Below are 19069 nucleotides of genomic sequence, written 5' to 3'. Positions count from 1 at the left end.
CCGTGCTCCCTCGGTGCACACCAGCACCCCCAAAACCTCACACCCGAGGGGGCACCACTGCGGCACGCAGCCCGGACAGCCCCAGCCCCACCCGCCCGGCAGCCCCCGGGCTCGGGCCAGCCCCGCCGCGGGGCCGCACCTCGGTGCCGCCGAGCCGCGCTCCGCTCCGCTGCTGCCGCCGCTGCCGCCGCTCGCCCAGGTGAGGCTGGAGCGCGCCGCGTGGGGCGGCGCCTTATATAGCCCGGCCGCCGCCCAGCCCGCGCGCTCCCATTGGCTGCCCGCTAAGCCTGATGGGAGATGTAGTTCTTCCCCCAGGCCCCCGCATCTGCGCCTGCCCTCGCGGAACTACCGCTCCCGAGATGCCCCGCGGCGGCGGGGGAGTGGGGGGGGCGCGGTGCCGCCCGGGCAGCGCGGCGCGCACGGCGGGGGGGTGCGTGTGTGCGCGTGTACTGAGCCGTGAGTGAGTGTGTGTGTGTGTGTGCGCGCGCACTACACACCCCTTATGGCACCCATGGACACAGTCTGCACAGACCTCCCCACCCCCCGCAGCCCACACCCCTCTGTGCACACACGCCTCGTGCACACACACACACACACACCCAGCACGGCACACACCCCTTGCACACACACCAGCCCTGCACCACTCGTACACCTGACTGTGCAACCCTGCACAGACACCACGTGCACACGCACTCCAACCCTGCACAGACGCCCCGTGTGCACACACCCAGCCCTGCACACACACACCCTGTGCACACACACCCCAGCGCTGCACCCCCTATGCATGCACACACCCTGCCCTGCACACACCCCCTATGCACATACACCCCAGCCCTACACCCCCCTTGCACCTACACCCTAATCCTGCACAGACACCTCATGCACRCCCCTGTGCACACACACACAGCCCTGTACACCCCCATGCACATGCTCCCCCAGCCCTGCACACCCCTCGTGCACTCGCAGACCATGCACAAGCAGACACCCTTGCACACACGCTTGCAGTGCGGCCCTGTGGCAGCAGCACGCCTGCGCGAGGGCGAGCCCTGGTGCCCCCACGCAGCCCGTGGCGGGGGGCCGTCCACCCCAGGGCCGAGGGAGAGACTGCGGGGCCGGGGCAGTGGGAAGGCCTGGCGGGCGGCCAGGTCCTGCGCATGGAGGTGGCCTTGTGGCACGGCGCCGCACAGCCAAGTGGGCCACAGCTGGGTGACCCAGTGGGGCYGTGGGTGCCGGGCGAGGGGCGGCCGGACCCTCGCTGCCTGGCCTGCACACGAGGGCAGGCCATGGTGGCAGGTGGTGGCRGCCAACCGTGGTGGCAGGCCATGGTGGCAGGCTGTGGTGCTAGGTGGTGGTGACTGGCCGTTGTGGCAGGTGGTAGTGGCTGATGGTGGTGGCCAGCCACAGTGGCAGGCTGTGGTGGTAGGCGGTGGTTGGCCACAGCAGCAGGCAATAGTGGCAGACAACGGTGGCTGGTGGTGGTGACCAGCCGTGGTGGCAGCCCATGGTGGCAAACATGGTGGCTGACGGTGGTAGGCCATGATGGTAGGTGGTGGTTGGCTGTGGTTTTAGGCCATGGTGGCAGCCTGTGATGGCAAGCTGTGGTGGCCGGCCAYGGTGCAGGTCACGGTGCCTGGCGGTGGTGGTGGGCGGCCGCGGTGGCAGGCCATGGTGCAGGTCACGGTGCCTGGCGGTGGTGGCCGGCCGCGGTGGCCGGCTGCGGTGCCTGGTGGTGGTGGCCGGCCGCAGTGTCCCCCTGCGCCGAGACCGGCCCAGCCGCAGCCTTTTCCTGGGACAAACTCGCGAAGCCTCCTTCCCCACGCGTTTTCGGGGTGTTCCTGCTTTCAGTAAGTTCTCACGAGGGAAAGGAAGCAGCCAGGGCCGGAGGGGAAAGCGAAAGCGGGAAGAAGGGGCTGCCGGCCATTTTAGAGCGGTTTTAAATCTCCCACAGCGCGAGGCGGTGCCGGCCCTGGCGCGGCGCCCCGCTGCTCCGGCCGCCTCCGCGGGAGCGGGGGGGTCTCTGCGAAGGGCCCGAGGACGGAGAGGCCTCCCGCCGCGGCGCTGCGCCCCGGCACCGCGCCGGAAGGCAGCGGCCGGAGCGTGCGAGCTGCTGTTTGCGTTAGGCTCGGGCAGGAGCTCATTCCTCCCGCAGGTTTCACTTCTCCTCTAGCTAGCCGAGGAGGCAGCTTCGAGAAAGGCTTTTTATTAACCCTTTGGGCTCGCCCGCCTCGCAGGAGCTGCGGAGCCCAGCCGCCGGTTTCTGCAGGCTGCGGAGACGCTGAGCCCCGGAGACGGGGAAGCCCTTCGCCGCGCCAGCGGGGAGCGGGAACAAGCAGCGGGAGAGGCGCTGGAGACGTATCTCATCTCGCTCCACCAAACACAGCAGGCAAGTCCTGCCACCTGCAAGGTCGGAGTCTGGCTCCAAGAGCACAAACAGCTTTGCAGCGGCTCACGGCATTCCCACTCCGCTCAAACTACCCAGGCCCAAACTGCAGCTGATACATTGCTTTCTGCTGCTGCTTTTATGGCACAGCTGTCTGGTGGACAGGACACYGGCAGCACCAGCCTCAGCTTTTGCCAGCAGCTACATGCCTGCAGCCAGCRGCATGCACCAGCCAGGGCGTTCCCAGCATGTCCCGGCATGGCAAATGCCGCAGCTCCATCCTCCCATCAGCTACAAGGGCGCAGGGCACTACCCGCGGGGGATTTTCTACTGCATTTCCGCAGCAGTTGTGAAAAAAGCCTGAGAAGGCACCACGCGATTCACCTCCAGAGCTGTCCTCATGCACCTCACAGTCTTCAGCCTCTGGAGATGCTCAAGCTCTGAGCAGGGGAGAGGCTGGAGAAGAGTCTTTGCTACAGGAAGTATCTCGCACTAGCACAGTGAGCACCTGGCAGGGTGGCTCCTGCTCCCATCACAAGCAACTGCTGCATCCCTGCAGCAAGAGATCTCAGCGCTCTCCTTGCCCCAAGCCAGCTTGCTGGGTTTGGTCTAACCCACACTGCAGTGACACTAAGCCCTTAATACAGCTTTTGATATACTGTGGCCACTTCTAGTCCACCAGTAGCAATTTTCCTCCACATGAGTTAAGCAGTAATTGGAGAAAAAGTATGTTTTAATTTAGGCAATAAACTTCTAGTAAAAGTGTCAGCCCAACCCCTCTGAACAAGGTTCCTGGTAGAGTGAAGATTTACCTGCTGGAAATAGTTCTCATGTCYTGTGCATCAGCCATGCTTTTAAGCAACTCCTCTCCCCTCCTCAGCACCAAGAAAAGGTTTTATTGGTAAACTAAGAAAGCAGTATACACACTGGTAGTAGTGGTCACCTTCATAAAGAAAATCTTTGGCTGTAAAGCTCTTATGTTCTGTTTCATCCCCATGGCTGATTAAGCCTGCTACACCACCTTGCAAGACCTGCATCAACTCCTCTCCCCCCTCCTTYCAGCTGTTTTGGGGGAAAATGCACAATTCAGGCATTCCTGGTACAGTTCTCAAATGTTTCAATATAAAAATGACGGTAGTGGCCCCAAGCAGAGGTCCCACTAAGACCATGGTCCTGTTTCTCAAAACAAAGGCTGAACCTAAGCCAGTCTCTTTTGTAAGGCAAAAGACCTTTCTTTAAGGACACCATCTCATCCCCTTGACTTCATTTACATTTGAGGTCTACAACATGCAATGCTAAAGGATCATGGTTTAGTTAAAACGAGCACTTCTCAGTACCTAATCCCACTGCTTCAAATCATCAGTCCTGTACAAGATCCTCAGCAACACTTCATTTAAGTTTGCAAAACTATYGGTATTTTTCCATACCTGGACATTAAACAGATCTGCTCAGATACATAATTGTAACAGTACAATAAAAACTGCTCTACCACCTCTAACAGAATTACATCCAGCAAATCAGGTAGAAACAAGAGTCATCACCCCCTAGGAAAAGCAGGTTGGTCCTAAGCATTTTTCTTCCTTGCAAACAGAGCATAGCGAAGTTAAACCTCAAAGTCAGCCCTGTTTTAAGAAGATTAAACCCTCTCAGGGTTCCTTCCATACTATACTATCCTATGATCCACCTTACACGCAACCAAGTCAGAAGATACACATCACCTTGGTAGAGTTTTGGAAGCATTTATAAACAGAGGCCACATTTTTTAAATAAAAGTTTAATTCCTTCATCAAGGTCTTAAGTTTAACACAAAGGCTGCTGAAAAATCCTCACACCACTGCTGATGTCCTGGCTCTTGGGGCATTCGTAGTGCAGCAGCAGGGGCTCCAATACAGGAGGCAGGAATCAGACTCTCAGTAGAGCTCAGTGCAGGATGCAAAGCAAAGAAGCAGGACACACGCGCACACACACACACTTTCCAGACAAACACCAAATCTTACACAAAAGAAAAAACCCTACAATGTAATAGAAGTGTTAAAGTTGCCACAGGACAGGAGTTTCAGGAAGGGAGAGGGGAGAAGTCTTCATTAAAAGGCACAACTAAAGAAGTACTTCCCTAGATCTTAACCAAGTTTTTCAGATAGTTYCACTTACTCCCCAGCCTCTAGCCTCTCAAAGCCATGCTAGCTATCCTAGCAAGCAATTTCAGGTTCCTCTTCTCTACCCCTTTTCCCTTCCCTCATACCCAAAACAAATCAAAGAGGAGTGCTTGCAAAAACCAGACTGCATGAAACAGCTTCATCTATAACCCCTGTAAGAGCCCAGCAGAGACTTAACAGTTTACCTTAAGATTGTCTGGTACAGTTACCATGCATTCAAGTTTTGGATGATACTTATTTTATATCCAGGAGCCTCAGTCAGCTCTACTTTTGGTATTTTTCTTTCAGGCACTCTGCTGCCTGTCAGATTGGAGTTAGATYCACACTTTTCCCAGTACTACCTATCACAAGCCTCTTCAACCCATTGCCACAAGCTCTTCTCATTTGCTGCATCTGATCCACTGCAGAGACTTCTTCAGGCTCTGTAGTCCTGCAGCCTCTCGTCCTCCATAGTTTAAGATCTCTCACAAAGTTGTTATTGGAATAAGCAAGATGTTCAAGGCAAGACAGATAGTGTCCAGGACAAGCAATGAGAATGCGCCAGTAACTTATGGGACAACAGGACTGCAGACAGCCTTCAGAGGCAAAGACAGCTGGACGTAAAGCTGTTGCACATTAGCTCACCCCACGTCAGTCTACTGAGCAGGCACTTGCTAGATGCAACAAGTATGCTACTAAGGGCCAAGAGGCTCAGTTCACAAGTGTACTGGTAAAAACGGATCAAGCTACTTTTGCACAGGAAATCAAGGTGCAACTACAGTACACAATAGCAGTCCTCTAGTCTCTAGCAAGGCTAACAATAACTGCAAAGATGAGGCGTTTGTTTTAGCTTATGCTAGGAACTAGAGCATGCAGCCACCAGGAGCCCTCTACACACAAGCCAGGAAGAGCGCTTGTCCAGGATGCACCTTTACCACTAAGTTAATGCAGCGAAGCAGTACTGAATATGCTATGTTCTCACCTTAGTTTTGCTGTAAGGCATACTCAAGAGCATAGCATTTCTTCAATAATTCAGATTAATTCAAGTTTGAAAGCTACACTGACCTTTCATGGGAAAAAGCTGTAGCAGAACCACCTCCCATCCTGAGATGTACCCTAGGGCTAAGCTTGGCCAAGATGCAAGCCTTTCCCATCCCTCTTGTAGGGCTTCTGTCACGTATAGAGTGGTAAGACAGTCTCTTGGGCTCTTGCTGTAGATCCAGACCAACATGTCCTAGGGAGCTCTACTTCCCAAACAATTCAGGGTGTGCATGCCAGATCATCTAACCTTGCCCACAGACAACCCCCCCCACCCCCTCCAAAAATAGTTGTGGCAATTAGCCATGTGTCAGTCCTGCTCTCCACAGATCTGCAGTGTTGAGTCATTACTACTGACAAACCCCAATGCACAAGGATGCTGGTGGAGTTGGAGTGTTACAGAGATGAGCCTCCCCCCAGCCTCCCAGTGTTGGGATCAGAGTCAGTAAGCCTGACTTATGCAGGAGCAGCTGTGGAGAACTGCACTGGAACAAGCAGAGTCTTCTACTGAACTTTATAACAAGCTGAACAACTTTTGGTTTTAAAAAAAGCCATACAAGCAGCAGCTGGCATCTGTTATAAAGGGACATGACTGAATAGGTAGGAGACAGATTCCCCATTATGAGTCCTCCTGATGGCCTCTGCAAGGATCATTGAGATGTCAATCACCTGGAAGGAAAAGAAAGATACATTAGCATCACCAGGAAAAAAACATCAAGCCTAGGAATATAGCTGGTAAGTGGTGAAGAACTTCAAGGAGCAAACCCAGCACCCTAAATTTGTAAGATGCTAGATGCAGAAAAATGAGTTCTAGGCTAGAAAGGGATTTCATTCCACATCCTTCTGAAGATAGTCTCARTTCTGTGTATAGTACTGCAAGGAATACTTCACAGCTGATCTTTGTCAGGATCACAATCTACTTTCAACCTGCTTTCCTGACACTCCCTAAAGACATAACATTCCTCACCCTGAAGCTATCTTGTTTGCTTTGTCTGGGTTACACAGAAGTCAGGAAGTCTACATCAAGATCAGACTGCTTCCCTTAATTCATGAGACTTTACTCACTGCTACCAGCATAAAAAAAAAAAAAAAATTAGGTTACTGTGCTACAGTTTTATTGTGCTAGCTCCACCTGGTGGAATAATCCAGTAAACTAGAAGAAAAATTAAAAGTCTCAATAAAACTCTAGCTTTAAACCTCAACAGCTGAAGCATTTACATTTAATGCAATCTCAGTAAAAACCAGCATGTTCACTGTTTGAGAATTAAGTGAAACTCATGTTTAGCATTTCTTCCTTCTGTGTAGTCTGCCTCCTGAGAAGGAAGAAAAAAACTTACGGAATGCAAAAACAAAGCATGGGACTTATGACAAATCCTTTAGTTCAGTATGTTAGTGTAAGAGTGAGGTAAAAATGAGAGCCTGAAAAGCTTCTCCACTGCAATCCTTAGCTACAACAATTTACATCCTAGTTACCATTTTAACATTTTGCCTGCACGAACTGTAGTGTGGGGTTTGCAGTACAAGCAGACATTTTAGATGTGCTGAGTTGCAGGAACATTATTCAGAAGTTCACACTGAAAAATGCACCCAGTAGTTATTTGCAATCAGCTTATGATGTGCCTCCAGAAGCAGCTTAAAACCCACTCAGCTTCAACCAGCTGAGCTTCCTTTCACCAGAACCCCTGTACTGTGGAACCTGCTACACTTACAGCTAAGCTTACTGAGCTGAGCCTTAGCAGCACCCCTCACTTTCCAGACCAGGCGGTGAGCAGGACTGTTTCCTTCCAGAACTTCCCCCAAATGCATGTATCCTACATCCATGCACTGCAAAGCTAGTGTTTAAGGYTGTCCTGGCTGTGTGTATGCTCTAGCTGTATCTGAGCTTCTGAATGAGCTATTATGCCTGCATTCCCAGGTAAAGCTRTAATTTCCACATCTGTCTGTTGACAGGGGAAATCCTGCAGTTCTGCCTAATTAAGAGCTTTGCAGGCAAATTTCTTCCAGGAAAGTTAGCCTCAGCATGGGAAACAAAATGCCTGCTTACTTTTCCTAAATAGAAAATCAACATAAGGAGTGAGGCTAAAAAGACCAGTTTTTAGCTTTGATATGGATGGCAAAGTTTTCTTTTTTTAATGTTGGAAAGTATCTGAACACTGCATTATGGAGCTGGGTCACTTGCTCTTAGTCAAACCAGCAGGGCATGTAAGTAAAAAACTACACTCCCTTTTCAGGTCATTTTCATTGGTATTACATCCAGACATTCAATGTTCACCTTTCCCAACCAGGCCTGCTTTGTTTCACAAAAGGTCTTCAGAAGGAAGGGACATGTGGATAAAGTTCTGGTTAAAGGGTTAGGCAAAGGCTTGGGAGCAAGTACAAAATATCCAGTGTTTAAAGTAGTCACATCTTTTCAAATCATGTTTCTTGGCATCTGTTGTTATGGATTCAGTAGCATCTCCAATCTTCCAAGAGGAACAGGAAARGCAAGAGTCAGATTTCTAGGACAGAAAGCAGAAATCCTTCCAGACAGCTTTTTCTGGCCTTTGTGTTTTGCAGGAAGATGATCTATTGTGGTGATAGCACACCAAGGTGACAGTTTCACAACTGAAGTTGGCATCATTACTGGCTTGAGAAGTTCCTACCCATTTCTGCTTCAGTGCTACACATCAGCATATCACCCCTCCAAAGGGTGCTGACAGAACTGCTTGCTTACATCATGGCCCCATTAGATCAGTGATCTGTTCTAGGTTATGACGGTTATGACAAGCCCTGCAAAAAAGATTAAATGAACTGTTTGAGATGATCTTGGTTAAGAGCTCCATTTTATCAGTATAACAGGTCTGCTATCCCACTGCAACAGGAATAAAGGGACTCCTTGTCAGCACTGCCACTGGATCCAGCATCAGTGAAACTGTCTAGTAACACTGCAGTAAGCACTAGGCAGTATTACAGGTCCTCCCAGCAACAGAGGGACAGACAAGTCCTGGGAGCTGCTCCTTAGGAGCTGAGAAAAGAGAAAACATGCTTACCTGGATTTTAGGGCAATGTTTCATCTTGTCCTCTTGGGGTATTGTGTTTGTGACAACAACTGCTTCAAAACAGGCATTGTTGATTCGAGAAATTGCTGGCCCAGAAAAGATCCCATGAGTTAAGATAGCATAAACTTTGGTGGCTCCAGCTGACACAAGCCTGTGAGGGAGAAAAAGGAGACAGATGAGAAATATTTTTAGCAAGTATTAAAGTGACATRGGTATGGGGCAGCAGGTAAACAGGAAGGAGAGAATATCATATGCTTACGGTACAAACTACCTCTGCTCATTCTTGATTTGGGGAAGGAAACAACTTTGCACATAACATACAATCTACTACCAGCAAGCTACACAATGGAAGAACATTGTTCTCAGTCCTGGGACATTTGGACTAGATCATACAAACACAGTTTCAGTGCTTTTGCCACCATAAGGTGGCAGGTATTTAACACCCAAAGTTGTATACGCTGGCATCYCTGGTGTAGAAGGCTGCCTTTAGAGATTCAAAAAGCTTGCTTCTAATAGGAATTCAGATTTGTGACCTTATGTTATGTTGGACCACATAGCATCTAATCTTACCCACAGTTAGGTTAGTGATGGTCTAGTGAAAGACAGCCGAAGAACAACCGAGTCTCACTACGACCTATCACTAAATATCAGCAATCAAGCATCACTAAGCCTATCCATCAAAAATACAATATCCAACAAACATACCTTCAACACAAACTTTTCAAAGAAAAGAAACTATGCTCTTCTAGTTTTTTCTAGTAGAAAGAATTTTAACTAGGCTTGTTTTGTGTGACATGAAATAGAAAAATCAAGAAACTGTAGGTTACTTTGTGAAACTTCACATACAAATATTTGATTAATTCACACATAATGTTCACTAAAAGTCTCTGATTTAGGAAAGACAGTCAGCCCTACTCACTTGTCTGCTGCATGACAGATGGTACCACATGTGTCTGCCATATCATCTACCAGAATGGCCACTCTGTCCTTCACATCACCCACCAGTACCATGCGATCCACTTCATTGGCCTTCTTGCGCTCCTTGTGAATGAGGGCAAAGTCTACATTCAATCGATCTGCAATGGAGGTCACTCTAAAGAGAGAACAGTTTCCAAACCACACTTTACTCCACATAGTAGCTTTAGTTGAAGGACAATCTCTTCCAAAACTGTAAGCACAAAATAAGACTGGAACAAGAGACGCTGTCACCACTTCTGTTAATTGCTCCCAAGCAACCCACAGAAGATGTCACCTTAGTGTAATTTCCTTTCAAGCAGTTAACGCGAAACCTCTGATCTACTCTCCTGATGACAGCCCCTAGATTAAGAAGAAAGTCTTTCACTCTGACTGGTGCAAATTAATTTACGTTCAAAGCTCAAAACAAATCTTAACTAGCAAGCTCAGCAAACCTGAAATYATCAGAATGCTTGGGAAGTTATCTTTCTAACAAGAGTAGGCTTGAGCAATGCCACACTAGACCTCCTGAATTTTTCATTATTAAAATCAGACTACGAAGAGGAGCAAGAATAAAGAGCAGAAAAAAAGGGCAATTGATTGTTTATTTCAAAATCCAAAACAATGACACAGAACTGTTCTTTCCCACCATGCAACTGGTTACTGGAAATGCCATTTCACTATTACTCCATGGAACATTTTAGTACTTACTTTCCCTTTTAYTGCCATTCAGCTATGAATGAAACAAGTTTAGTTCTGCAGGACAGTCACCTGTGTTCTGCACAGGCACATCATCTACATCACATAAGGGAACTGGTTTGCTCTGACTTCAAGCATATCTCATCTCAGTTACTTTTAGATTTTGAACCTGTATGTGAAAGAAGAATGGTTTCCAGGAGAAAGTGCCAGCTAGAAATTTTGTTCACTACAGCCATGATAAGCTGCAGGTAAGAACAGAACTGCAAAGAGAAGATGCAAAAGATAAGGAGATCAGAACATAAAACTGAGCAAAGAGAGACTATCTCATCTACGACAGCAGATTTCTAAGGGAGATTCAAAGACAAGCAGCTTGCCTTTAAAGTCTTAGGCAATATAGCCCTTAGGTTCTAGCACAGGTCAGTACATTCTCCCTCCTTCAACACTAATGTTAGTAACTTGCACTGTCTACTCAGAAGTACAGAAAACCCTACTTATCCCAGATTGCAATGCAGTGAAGACAGCCCAAGTTTGCCTCTCAGTAAGTGACTGTAGCTACTAGAATGAGGGCACCTAATGTAATATCCAATACAATACAATTCAGTGCACTTCTGGATACTTGGACAAGTTTGGAGTTGAACTAATCTTCACAGAAGTCAGCACACAAGCACCGCACTTTCAATTTATCTTCAGATTTGTCCTTTTTCCCTCTTTGGGACAGCAGCCTCCTACAGCTCACTGCGACAGCAGGGGCTAGTTTCTACTACTCAGTGTATCAAGCTCCCAGTTCTTTGGCCATGTTGAAATTTTGAAGACTACTAGTTAGAACTAGCTTGTATGACTAGAGATTCTGACAGCAATTTACTTGCATTCATAAACATCCAAGTGTCACGAGGACAAATACATGCAAATGTGGAACAAGGACAGTGGCCTTCCCTGGACCTGTAGTCCTGCAAGTGCACTCACATTTATTTCAGGGAGAATGACCGAAGAGATGTTACTGGAGGGATCCAGACTTTATATATTGATACCAATGAATGATAGAGTTTAAAAGCATTACCATACAGAAGGAACAAAATACATACACCTCTGAAAATTCTGTACTTTAGATCAGCAGACTCCTAGTCTCAGCAGATCAGACTCATCCCAATAGTCTTAAGTAGKTTTTTTCAGACACACTCAACTACTTAGAAAAGTGTTTAGCTCTGCTGCATCTTCATGCAATATTTCACCAGCTAAGACTGCTGCATTTCAGTTCAAGAGGTTTTTAAAAAGGTCTTTTAAGGAATCAGGTTATAGTTGGCTAATTTAGCATTCAGGAGAGTGCATTATGCAACAAGCTATAGAAGTAGCTAAACATGCAAAAAGTCATGTCTGGTACATGGATTGCAATGAAGCTACAGTAAGATAAACAGTGATCTACAGCAGCAGTATTGTTTGGCCATTTCTAACAATGAGCTTAAATCACTCCCAAGTATGTGAATCAGGTCACCATGCACCAACACTTTTGTATGAGAGTCTCCTGGATTACAGAATACATCTGCTTCCCTTAGCTTATTGCTTGTAGCCATTATATGAAGCCTTCAAGAAAGAGCCTAATTTTGCCTAATGAGCACTTGGAAGCCTTCTGAGTTGCTCACAAGCTGCAGCTTATGCATGTGCAGAAAGACAGGAGCGCTTTCATATGCTTCTGCTGAGCATGGAAGATAGATGGTTCCTTTAAAACAGGGAAAAGAAAGATAGCAGTGGGCTTAAGTCACCAAGAGATTCAGATTGGGAGTAATAGAGCAAGAAAATGCCTTGTTAAACCTAGTTCAATACAACAAACAGCTTGGATAAAAATAATGATGAACCAGCAGGGTTAACCTTGTTTTGGCACAGGCTATGAACTGCATGATACCCTTCCTCACCAACCTGAATAATTCCACTTCTCCCGAAATAGCTTTAGACTAAAGGATGTAGAGACTGCTCAATTCTACATGCATCTGAGATTCCAGAAGCCATTTAAGCCCCAGAGACCTTCTATACATTCTCCAGGAAGAATATCTGACAATTCTTATCTGCCATCTTGCAGAAGACAGGCTGGTAGAGAGGGAATATGCATCTTAAGAATAGCATCACAACTACTTTTACACTGTGTTAACAATTCAAGCAGATTAAGAACCATCTMCGCCTGCTGTCTGACACCTTACCTCTTGGCTCCACCAGCATCTGGTGAAACAATGGTACAGTTCTTCCACTCAGCAATATTCTCCTTGATCCACTTCAGTACAGCAGGCTCAGCATACAGGTTATCAACAGGGATATCAAAAAAACCCTGCAAGAAGGTAGACATTAGTAGATCAATGTAGCTGAAGGTCACATTCCAAAAAACTTGGAAGAAGTCTTCTATATATAGTCAGGCATGTAGTCTCTGCTTTTCTACTGCATTCTCAGCTTTCCTTTATTTTCCTTAGTAGAACAGCAGTAATCTTTGGGATACAAAGAACAGTAATATAAAAAATCTGCAGAGCTGAGACTAGTTTGTTGACATAAATAACACTTTACATCTGACACCTTCACAACATGGAACTAGTCCTATCCTAACAGGTGCAGAAAATATCCATTGCACTTGTCTCCAGAACAGCTAGCTGCTTGTTTACAGAGTCAATCTCATCTTTAATGCTTATTACCTACACTGTTTGCACCTACAGGAAGCCAGAACCTAAGAAAAAGGTTATTCAGTAATATTTGCTTTTAACCTAACACAGCAGCTGGTTCCACAACTTTACACTGACCCAGCAAACTCCTGCAGGTAAACCTCAAAGGTCACTAAAAGCCAGAAGCTAATCCTGGACAGGGAGTAAGGGACAGGAGGGCTGGTATAGAGGAGTCCTTGGCAAAAATAGTTATGCCTTACATTCAAGGTGCAGGCCTGATCTCTCCTAACACTATTCTTTCTGGGCTCATGTAACCCAGCACCTATAAGAAGCTGGCGATGATCTACACAAAACCAATTATTCAACTGAAACCTCACCACTGCTGCTGTTGAATTCTCAACCTTATGGCACAAATCACGACTCCAAGCCTCTTAAGGAGGAGGAAGATCCCTTTGCTCTCTGCTCCTCTATTTCACAAGCTTTCTACAAGTCTTCTCAGCTGCGCCCCCAGAGATTTTCCATCTAATAGTATTTCTAGACAAATTACACTGAAGTGTGAATGGCTGCATTTTCAACCGTTGAAATGACAAGTCCATCTACTTCACCCAGGCAGTAAATATGTAACTACTCTAGATTCAAAACATTTACATATCCATACAATAGACATCCCTACCTCTGCCACGCCTGTCAGTTGCACTGAGTTGGTTTCCTGGTCCGAGAGCTTGCTCAAGAAGAAGCTACACCAGACTACCAGTCTAACAGCTTGCTGCCCCTCTTCTCTCCCTGGTACACACTCTTGTTGCTTCTCTTAAACAGTCCTAGTGATCATTTTGGTTTCCTCAGTGAGACTCCAGTTCACTAAACCAACAAAAAGTTAGGAATACTTTTCTGCCAGTGTAACTAGCTCAGCTGGTTCACTAGCAGCCTGGAAAAGGACCAAAGCCGACTTAAGAAAAATGGAGGATGCGAAAAGATCCAAGCAGGACTGCCCATCTTGTCAGCAGCAAGCTGTCAGAGCAGATCATTGCCCTGGTCAACTGCACCCTCACAAGCAGCTGTGCCAGCACATCTTGTGAGGAGCTAACCTGGGGGCAGCAGTATTGGCAGTCACTGGGCCAAACTAACAAGACGCCATTGCCTCAGTGCACTGCTCACATCACCCTGACGGTTCAGTMTCAGAAAATTCTGTTCAGTGTTTAAGAACAGTCTAGACTAACAAACCATTCTGTTTCTCCAATTCTTCAACGTTAAGAACACAGGGTCACTGCAAGGTGATGAAGCTGTATGGACCATCTACAAAGCCAACATTCATCTAAACAGTCATTGCTTAGACCAATCAAGAATAGCTATTAACTCATTTACAGATGAATCTGTTATCTATCCCCACCCCCCAATCCTCTTCTTTTGACCCTACAAGTCTCTCCCAGTCCTGAGGTCCAAGTCCTGATTGCTGCTGTGTCCAATACAAAGCAGATCACCAGCAAGCCTGCAAGGCAGTACAGGCTCAGATGTGAGCAGGTAAGCACCCGCTCTCATGATTTCAGCTCCTACCTGAATCTGAGAGGCATGCAGGTCCATGGTGATTATGTGATCTGCACCCGCCACAGACAGCATGTTCGCAACCAGCTTGGCAGAAATTGGGGCTCGACTCTAGTACAAGAGAAAATAGTATGCAAGACAAGTTCAACTCCCTCACCAAGATGTCAGCCTTCTGCTTCTCTGTAATGATTCACAGGCAGTTACTAAAAGCAGCACTCATTAACATTGCATCTTTTCATCAACGGTGATTACAGCTTGGTGTATTTTCAAGAAATAGATTTTTATGAAAATATGATTTTACAGTCCAATGCCCTGAGGTTTATGAAGTTAAAGTCAGTCTTATCATCTCCTCTTCTACATACGCAACTTCATCTAATGCCCAGTCAGGGCTTTCAAGCTAATGCATTCATATTCCCAGCAGAAACCTTTACTGAAACCCTTACCTTGTCCTTTTTGTCCTGACGAGCATAGGGAAAGCAGGGTATGACAGCTGTGACTCTGCTGGCTGAGGCAATCTTACAGGCATTTATCATGATAAGGAGCTCCATCAGATTGTCATTGATTTCACCGCAGCCACTCTGCACAATGTAGACATCTTCTCCACGTACGCTCTCACCTATTTCCACACTGGGAACAGATGGAGAAGGGAGAGTTGTATCCAAATACAAGTTAATTAAATACACAGCCATTACATATGCCTGCAGAACAACCAAGACTGCAACTCATGGGACTACAGTCCCAAGGGTCTGAGGGTGACAACATAATACAATCAAGGATGTTGAGCAGGAACACTGCTGCTTATTTGCTCAGCAACTATTTTATGTTGCTCACTGATCAGATTTAATGGTTCAGCCAGTCAGGCTAAAAGCACTCAGCCTACACTTTCAATCTCAGCACAATCTGAGCACGTACCCATCCTAAGRGAGTCCTTTTTTGCCCCAAATTAGAGATTTACGCCCATCTCTGAAGAAGTGGTGTATAAAGGAAGCAGGCATGATGACCAGTCAGAGAAGGCTGAGTCAAACTTCTAACAGAAGCTACACTGCAGTAGATTATTAGATTTAGAATCATAACAGCTATTCACTGGCTTGGACAGAGAAGCCCTCCAGCATTTCACTCTGGAAAGGCTTTGGGGGTTAATTTCCTCCTGGATGTAATGCACACTAATCCCTGCTGATGAAGAGACTGAATACAAGCCAAAGGTCCTGTTTGCCAGTGGCAAACGGCCAGAAAGCTTCAGTACATGTGCTGAGGCACCTGCACCAAAAGCAGAGTTGGAAAGAAAGCAGCAATCTCAGGTTTGGGGTTTCATACAGACAAGTACTGCAAAAGGCCTTTTGTAGGAACAAACTAACTACTCCTACTTCCAACATTTCAATGTAGAGAAGCATGCTGCAGATTTCGAAACAACCAGAAGTCAAYCTACAGAGGACGAAGTTCCTCCATAGATTCTTTCTTCTTGCCCTGGGGGTGTTCATTCACTCTGTAGATGGCTACAACTGGTTGCTGAGCTTCCTCTAGAAGCAATGAGACAGTCACACAACACACTCCAAATGGCTCCACTTTTACAGAACCTTACGGCAGATTTTTGATACTATTATTTAATTCCCTCATCTCACTTTGCACCCTTCCTCAACATATTTTTGATGACCACTATGCATTTACAGTCTTGCTGCTCAAGCTGCACCAGCGAGCAAGCTTTCAGTCTTTTTGCTATCTCATATACTGGTTTACAGCATACATCAATCCCTCAAGCAGAATTTCAGCCAGCATAAGGACTTTCCACTAGGTAAGTGTCTGACTTAACAGTTGTCAGCATACATGTCACCAACTGTACCTACTAACAGCCAGAGCTTAATACGAGAGCTCTCTCTGATATTTACCGCACAAAATATTAGTCAGCTGTTCTAGCAATTGACTTTTGACAATCTTGTTTTTTCAGGCAAATATTTGCGATCAGTTTATTAGGGTACATAGGACGCATTAGATCTTTAACAGTCACACTACCTGCTGACATTAAGATCCTGACTAGCCAACTGGACAGGTAAGAAAAATTGATAAATAGTAATGAAAACAGTGCAACGGCAACAACTGCAGAGTCATAAACAGTCTTTTTACTGGTTTCCTGTCTAACTCTTTGAAGTATCTCTCGAGTTTTCAACTACAGTGTATACCCACGCAATGGAAGACTCTTGTGGTATTCTTCCTCCTGTTTCTATCCTGGATTTTCATGAAAAAAAACTGTTTTCAGAAGAGTGGTGGGTTGGCACAATCATTTGAAATTCTGTGGATTATACTGAGAAAAATACATGCTTATTGTACTTTGCAGACCAAGCTCTAAAGACCCCTGACCTTTTAGCTTCTCCTAACATCTTCAAGTAGGATGACAACAGCAAAGACTTATAAAGAATACGCAGAGAAAACAAAATAAATGACAGATTTCCTAGCTGGTAGGGGGAACAACCAGAGGCATCACCGCAGCTTCTCGCGCTGCACAGCGGTACAGGGAAGCTAGTCTCCCGAAGCCGCTCCCATGCGCTAGGTTATGTTCCTGCCTGATCTTTCCTGAATAGCGTTATTAACCACTTCAAAATCCCGATGCTGTTCAGAGCAGTCTAGAGGCACCGGCCACGCCCGAGGCACCGAACACCAAGCCTCAAGTCACCACAGCCTGCGGTCTGGCCTAAGCRAGGCCGGCGGGTGGATCCACCGCAGGCACAAGGTCCAGCTGGCGACTTCTGCTGACCAAGCCTCAGCAACACACGSCTGCGACAAAGTCTTCCCTCCAGTGCCCTGTTTAAATAGCCCAGATGTTTTTTTCCCCGCTAGGTGCAGGGTGCTGAAGTTATCTGTGGGAAGCTGCGACCTGACGGCAGAGCACGCGGGAGGCTCCGCAGGGCCCCACGCGGTTCGGGCGCCGAAGGCCGCTAGAGGGATGAGAGCGGCAGGCCGGACCCGCGCGGCGCACGGCCCTTCTCCACCGCCCCCGCCACCCTCCCCACAGGAAGGGCAACTCCTCCGGGCGGCGCGGCCGCCGCCTCCGCCCGACACCGGACTCGCCCCGCGGCGGGAAGCGCCCCGCCGCCGCCCCCGCGCCGAGCTCCCCGCACTACAACTCCCGGCAGCCCCCGCGCGGCGCCCGCGCAGGCCCCACCGCGGCCSCGCCGCGCCGCCTGCTGGGAGTTGTAGTGCCCGGCTCCGCCCCTCTCCTCCCTGCCTCCCTCCCCGCTCCCTCACCATGTCTCCTGGTTGCTGAACTTCTTGGTCACCACCTTGCCGAGCTCCAGGCCGAGGCGGTCGGCGATCTTTTGGGACAGGTCCTGGTGCGAGCTCCCGCTGAAGATCTTGATGTTAGGCATGACGGCGCGGGCGGCAGCGGAGGCTTTGTCCTCCTCCTCCCGCCTCACACCGCGGCCGGCTTGAGAGTCGGGATCCAGCCGCCTCCTCCGACAGGAGAAACACGGGCGCCTGAGSAGGAGGAGGGGAGCGCAAGACACGCCGACTCGCGCCTACACCGCCATCTTACCCCTTCCCGCCAGCCGCGCGCCCCCTTTATAGACTCCCCGCCCCCGCGGCCACGCCTTGGCGCGCCCCTCATTGGCTCCTCGGGGGCGGGAGGCGGGGCCCAGCCGGGCTTTCCAATGGCGCGAAGCGTCTCCCTCCTGCCCCGCCCTTCGCCTAAACAACAGCCCCTGGTGGGAGAGGGGGTGAGGGGGGGGCGCGAGCGCGCACGGCCGCGCGTGACACCCGCTCCTCTCGCCGCGGCCATGGACGCGCTGCGTACGCACTGCAAGGGGTGGGACTAGGGGCAGGAAGAGGTGGGCGATTGGCCGGCGCCTGGCTGCCTCGCTCACGATTGGTCAGAGCGGCAGCGGCCGYAGCCGGAGCTGGCCGACGGCGCTGCCCCACGTGGCCCTGGGGAAAGGCCGGGGGGGGGGAAATGCGTTGGTCGCGTGACTGGCAAGAGCGCCCCCCCCGCGGCGGCCATGATGGCTGCGGCGTGCTGAGGGGATGCCCTGAGGAGAGGGGGGCGGCGGATAGAAAATGGCCCCCTCTCACCCGCCGCGGCCCCGGGCCGCGTTACCCGCCCTCGCTCCCGGCGGGCTCAGGGCCCTCTTACCGCAGCATGGCGCCGTGGGCGGCTCGGGCCCCGCCGGCCCCGCGCTGCGGCGCCTGGAGGCCGCCAGCCTTCTGCCACATTCCTCCGTCGCCCGGGCTACGGCCGCCCCGGCTGCTGTGCAACACTGCACCGGTGTCACCTGGCCGGGCTGCTCTGCCCCCGTGAACTGCTGTACCCGTGTCACCTGGCCAAGCTGTTGTGTCCCTGCGTAACGCTGTACTGAGGTCACCTGGCTGGGCCACTGTACCCTCATGTAACGCTGTATCAGTGTCACCTGACCAGGCTGTTGTGCCCCTGTGTAATGCTGTACTGGTGTCACCTGGCCAGGCTGCTGTGCCCCCATGTAACGCTGTAGTGGTGTCACCTGGCCAGGCTGTTGTAACACTACCAGCATCATTTCACCAGGCTGTTGTGCCCCCGTGTAATGCTGTAGAAGTGTCACCTGGCCGGGCTGCTGTACCTCCATGTAACGCTGTACCAGTGTCACCTAACTGGGCCTCTCTGCCCCCATGTACCACTGTAGTGGCGTC

The 19069-nt window shown here is 49.1% G+C and overlaps 2 protein-coding genes across 4 annotated transcripts in view; both read right to left on the bottom strand.

Annotated features, from left to right (window-relative positions):
- The window catches only part of LOC146600250 (thymosin beta-15A homolog), a 1789-nt gene extending 1565 nt beyond the window's left edge, over positions 1-224 (bottom strand). Inside the window, exon 1 of the mRNA XM_085325995.1 lies at positions 140-224. The gene's annotated coding sequence lies outside the window, so the exon portion shown is untranslated. The remainder of the gene's footprint in view (positions 1-139) is intronic.
- A 5829-nt stretch (positions 225-6053) lies between these two features.
- LOC146600249 (ribose-phosphate pyrophosphokinase 1) lies at positions 6054-18033 on the bottom strand. 3 transcript variants are annotated; one of them, XM_085325987.1, is made up of 7 exons: positions 17657-18027; positions 14863-15046; positions 14432-14530; positions 12434-12558; positions 9511-9684; positions 8583-8742; positions 6054-6222 (listed from the first exon to the last, which is right to left on the bottom strand). In XM_085325987.1, the coding sequence occupies exons 1-7, from the start codon at positions 17776-17778 to the stop codon at positions 6130-6132; spliced, it is 957 nt and encodes a 318-aa protein (XP_085182113.1). In that variant the 5' UTR covers positions 17779-18027; the 3' UTR covers positions 6054-6129. The 3 variants fall into 3 exon arrangements, with proteins under 3 accessions (XP_085182113.1, XP_085182116.1, XP_085182115.1); XM_085325989.1 differs by lacking the exon at positions 6054-6222 and adding an exon at positions 7870-8322 and having other exon boundaries at positions 17657-18030; XM_085325990.1 differs by lacking the exon at positions 9511-9684 and having other exon boundaries at positions 17657-18033.
- Positions 18034-19069: the final 1036 nt, after the last annotated feature.

Source organism: Rhea americana, unplaced genomic scaffold, assembly GCF_003343005.1.
Source record: "Rhea americana isolate MKP2758 unplaced genomic scaffold, rheAme1 scaffold_125, whole genome shotgun sequence".
NCBI lineage: Eukaryota > Metazoa > Chordata > Aves > Rheiformes > Rheidae > Rhea > Rhea americana.
This window is presented reverse-complemented; position numbering and strand designations above follow the sequence as displayed.

Excerpts from the sequence above, each read along its gene's own strand:
- LOC146600249 (XM_085325987.1), bottom strand. The coding sequence starts at position 17,778 with ATGCCTAACATCAAGATCTTCAGCGGGAGCTCGCACCAGGACCTGTCC. Across the intron at positions 14,531-14,862 it reads GTCAGGACAAAAAGGACAAG|AGTCGAGCCCCAATTTCTGC; the intron begins GTAAGGGTTTCA and ends CTCTTGTACTAG. Across the intron at positions 8,743-9,510 it reads ATCTGTCATGCAGCAGACAA|GCTTGTGTCAGCTGGAGCCA; the intron begins GTGAGTAGGGCT and ends TCTCCCTCACAG.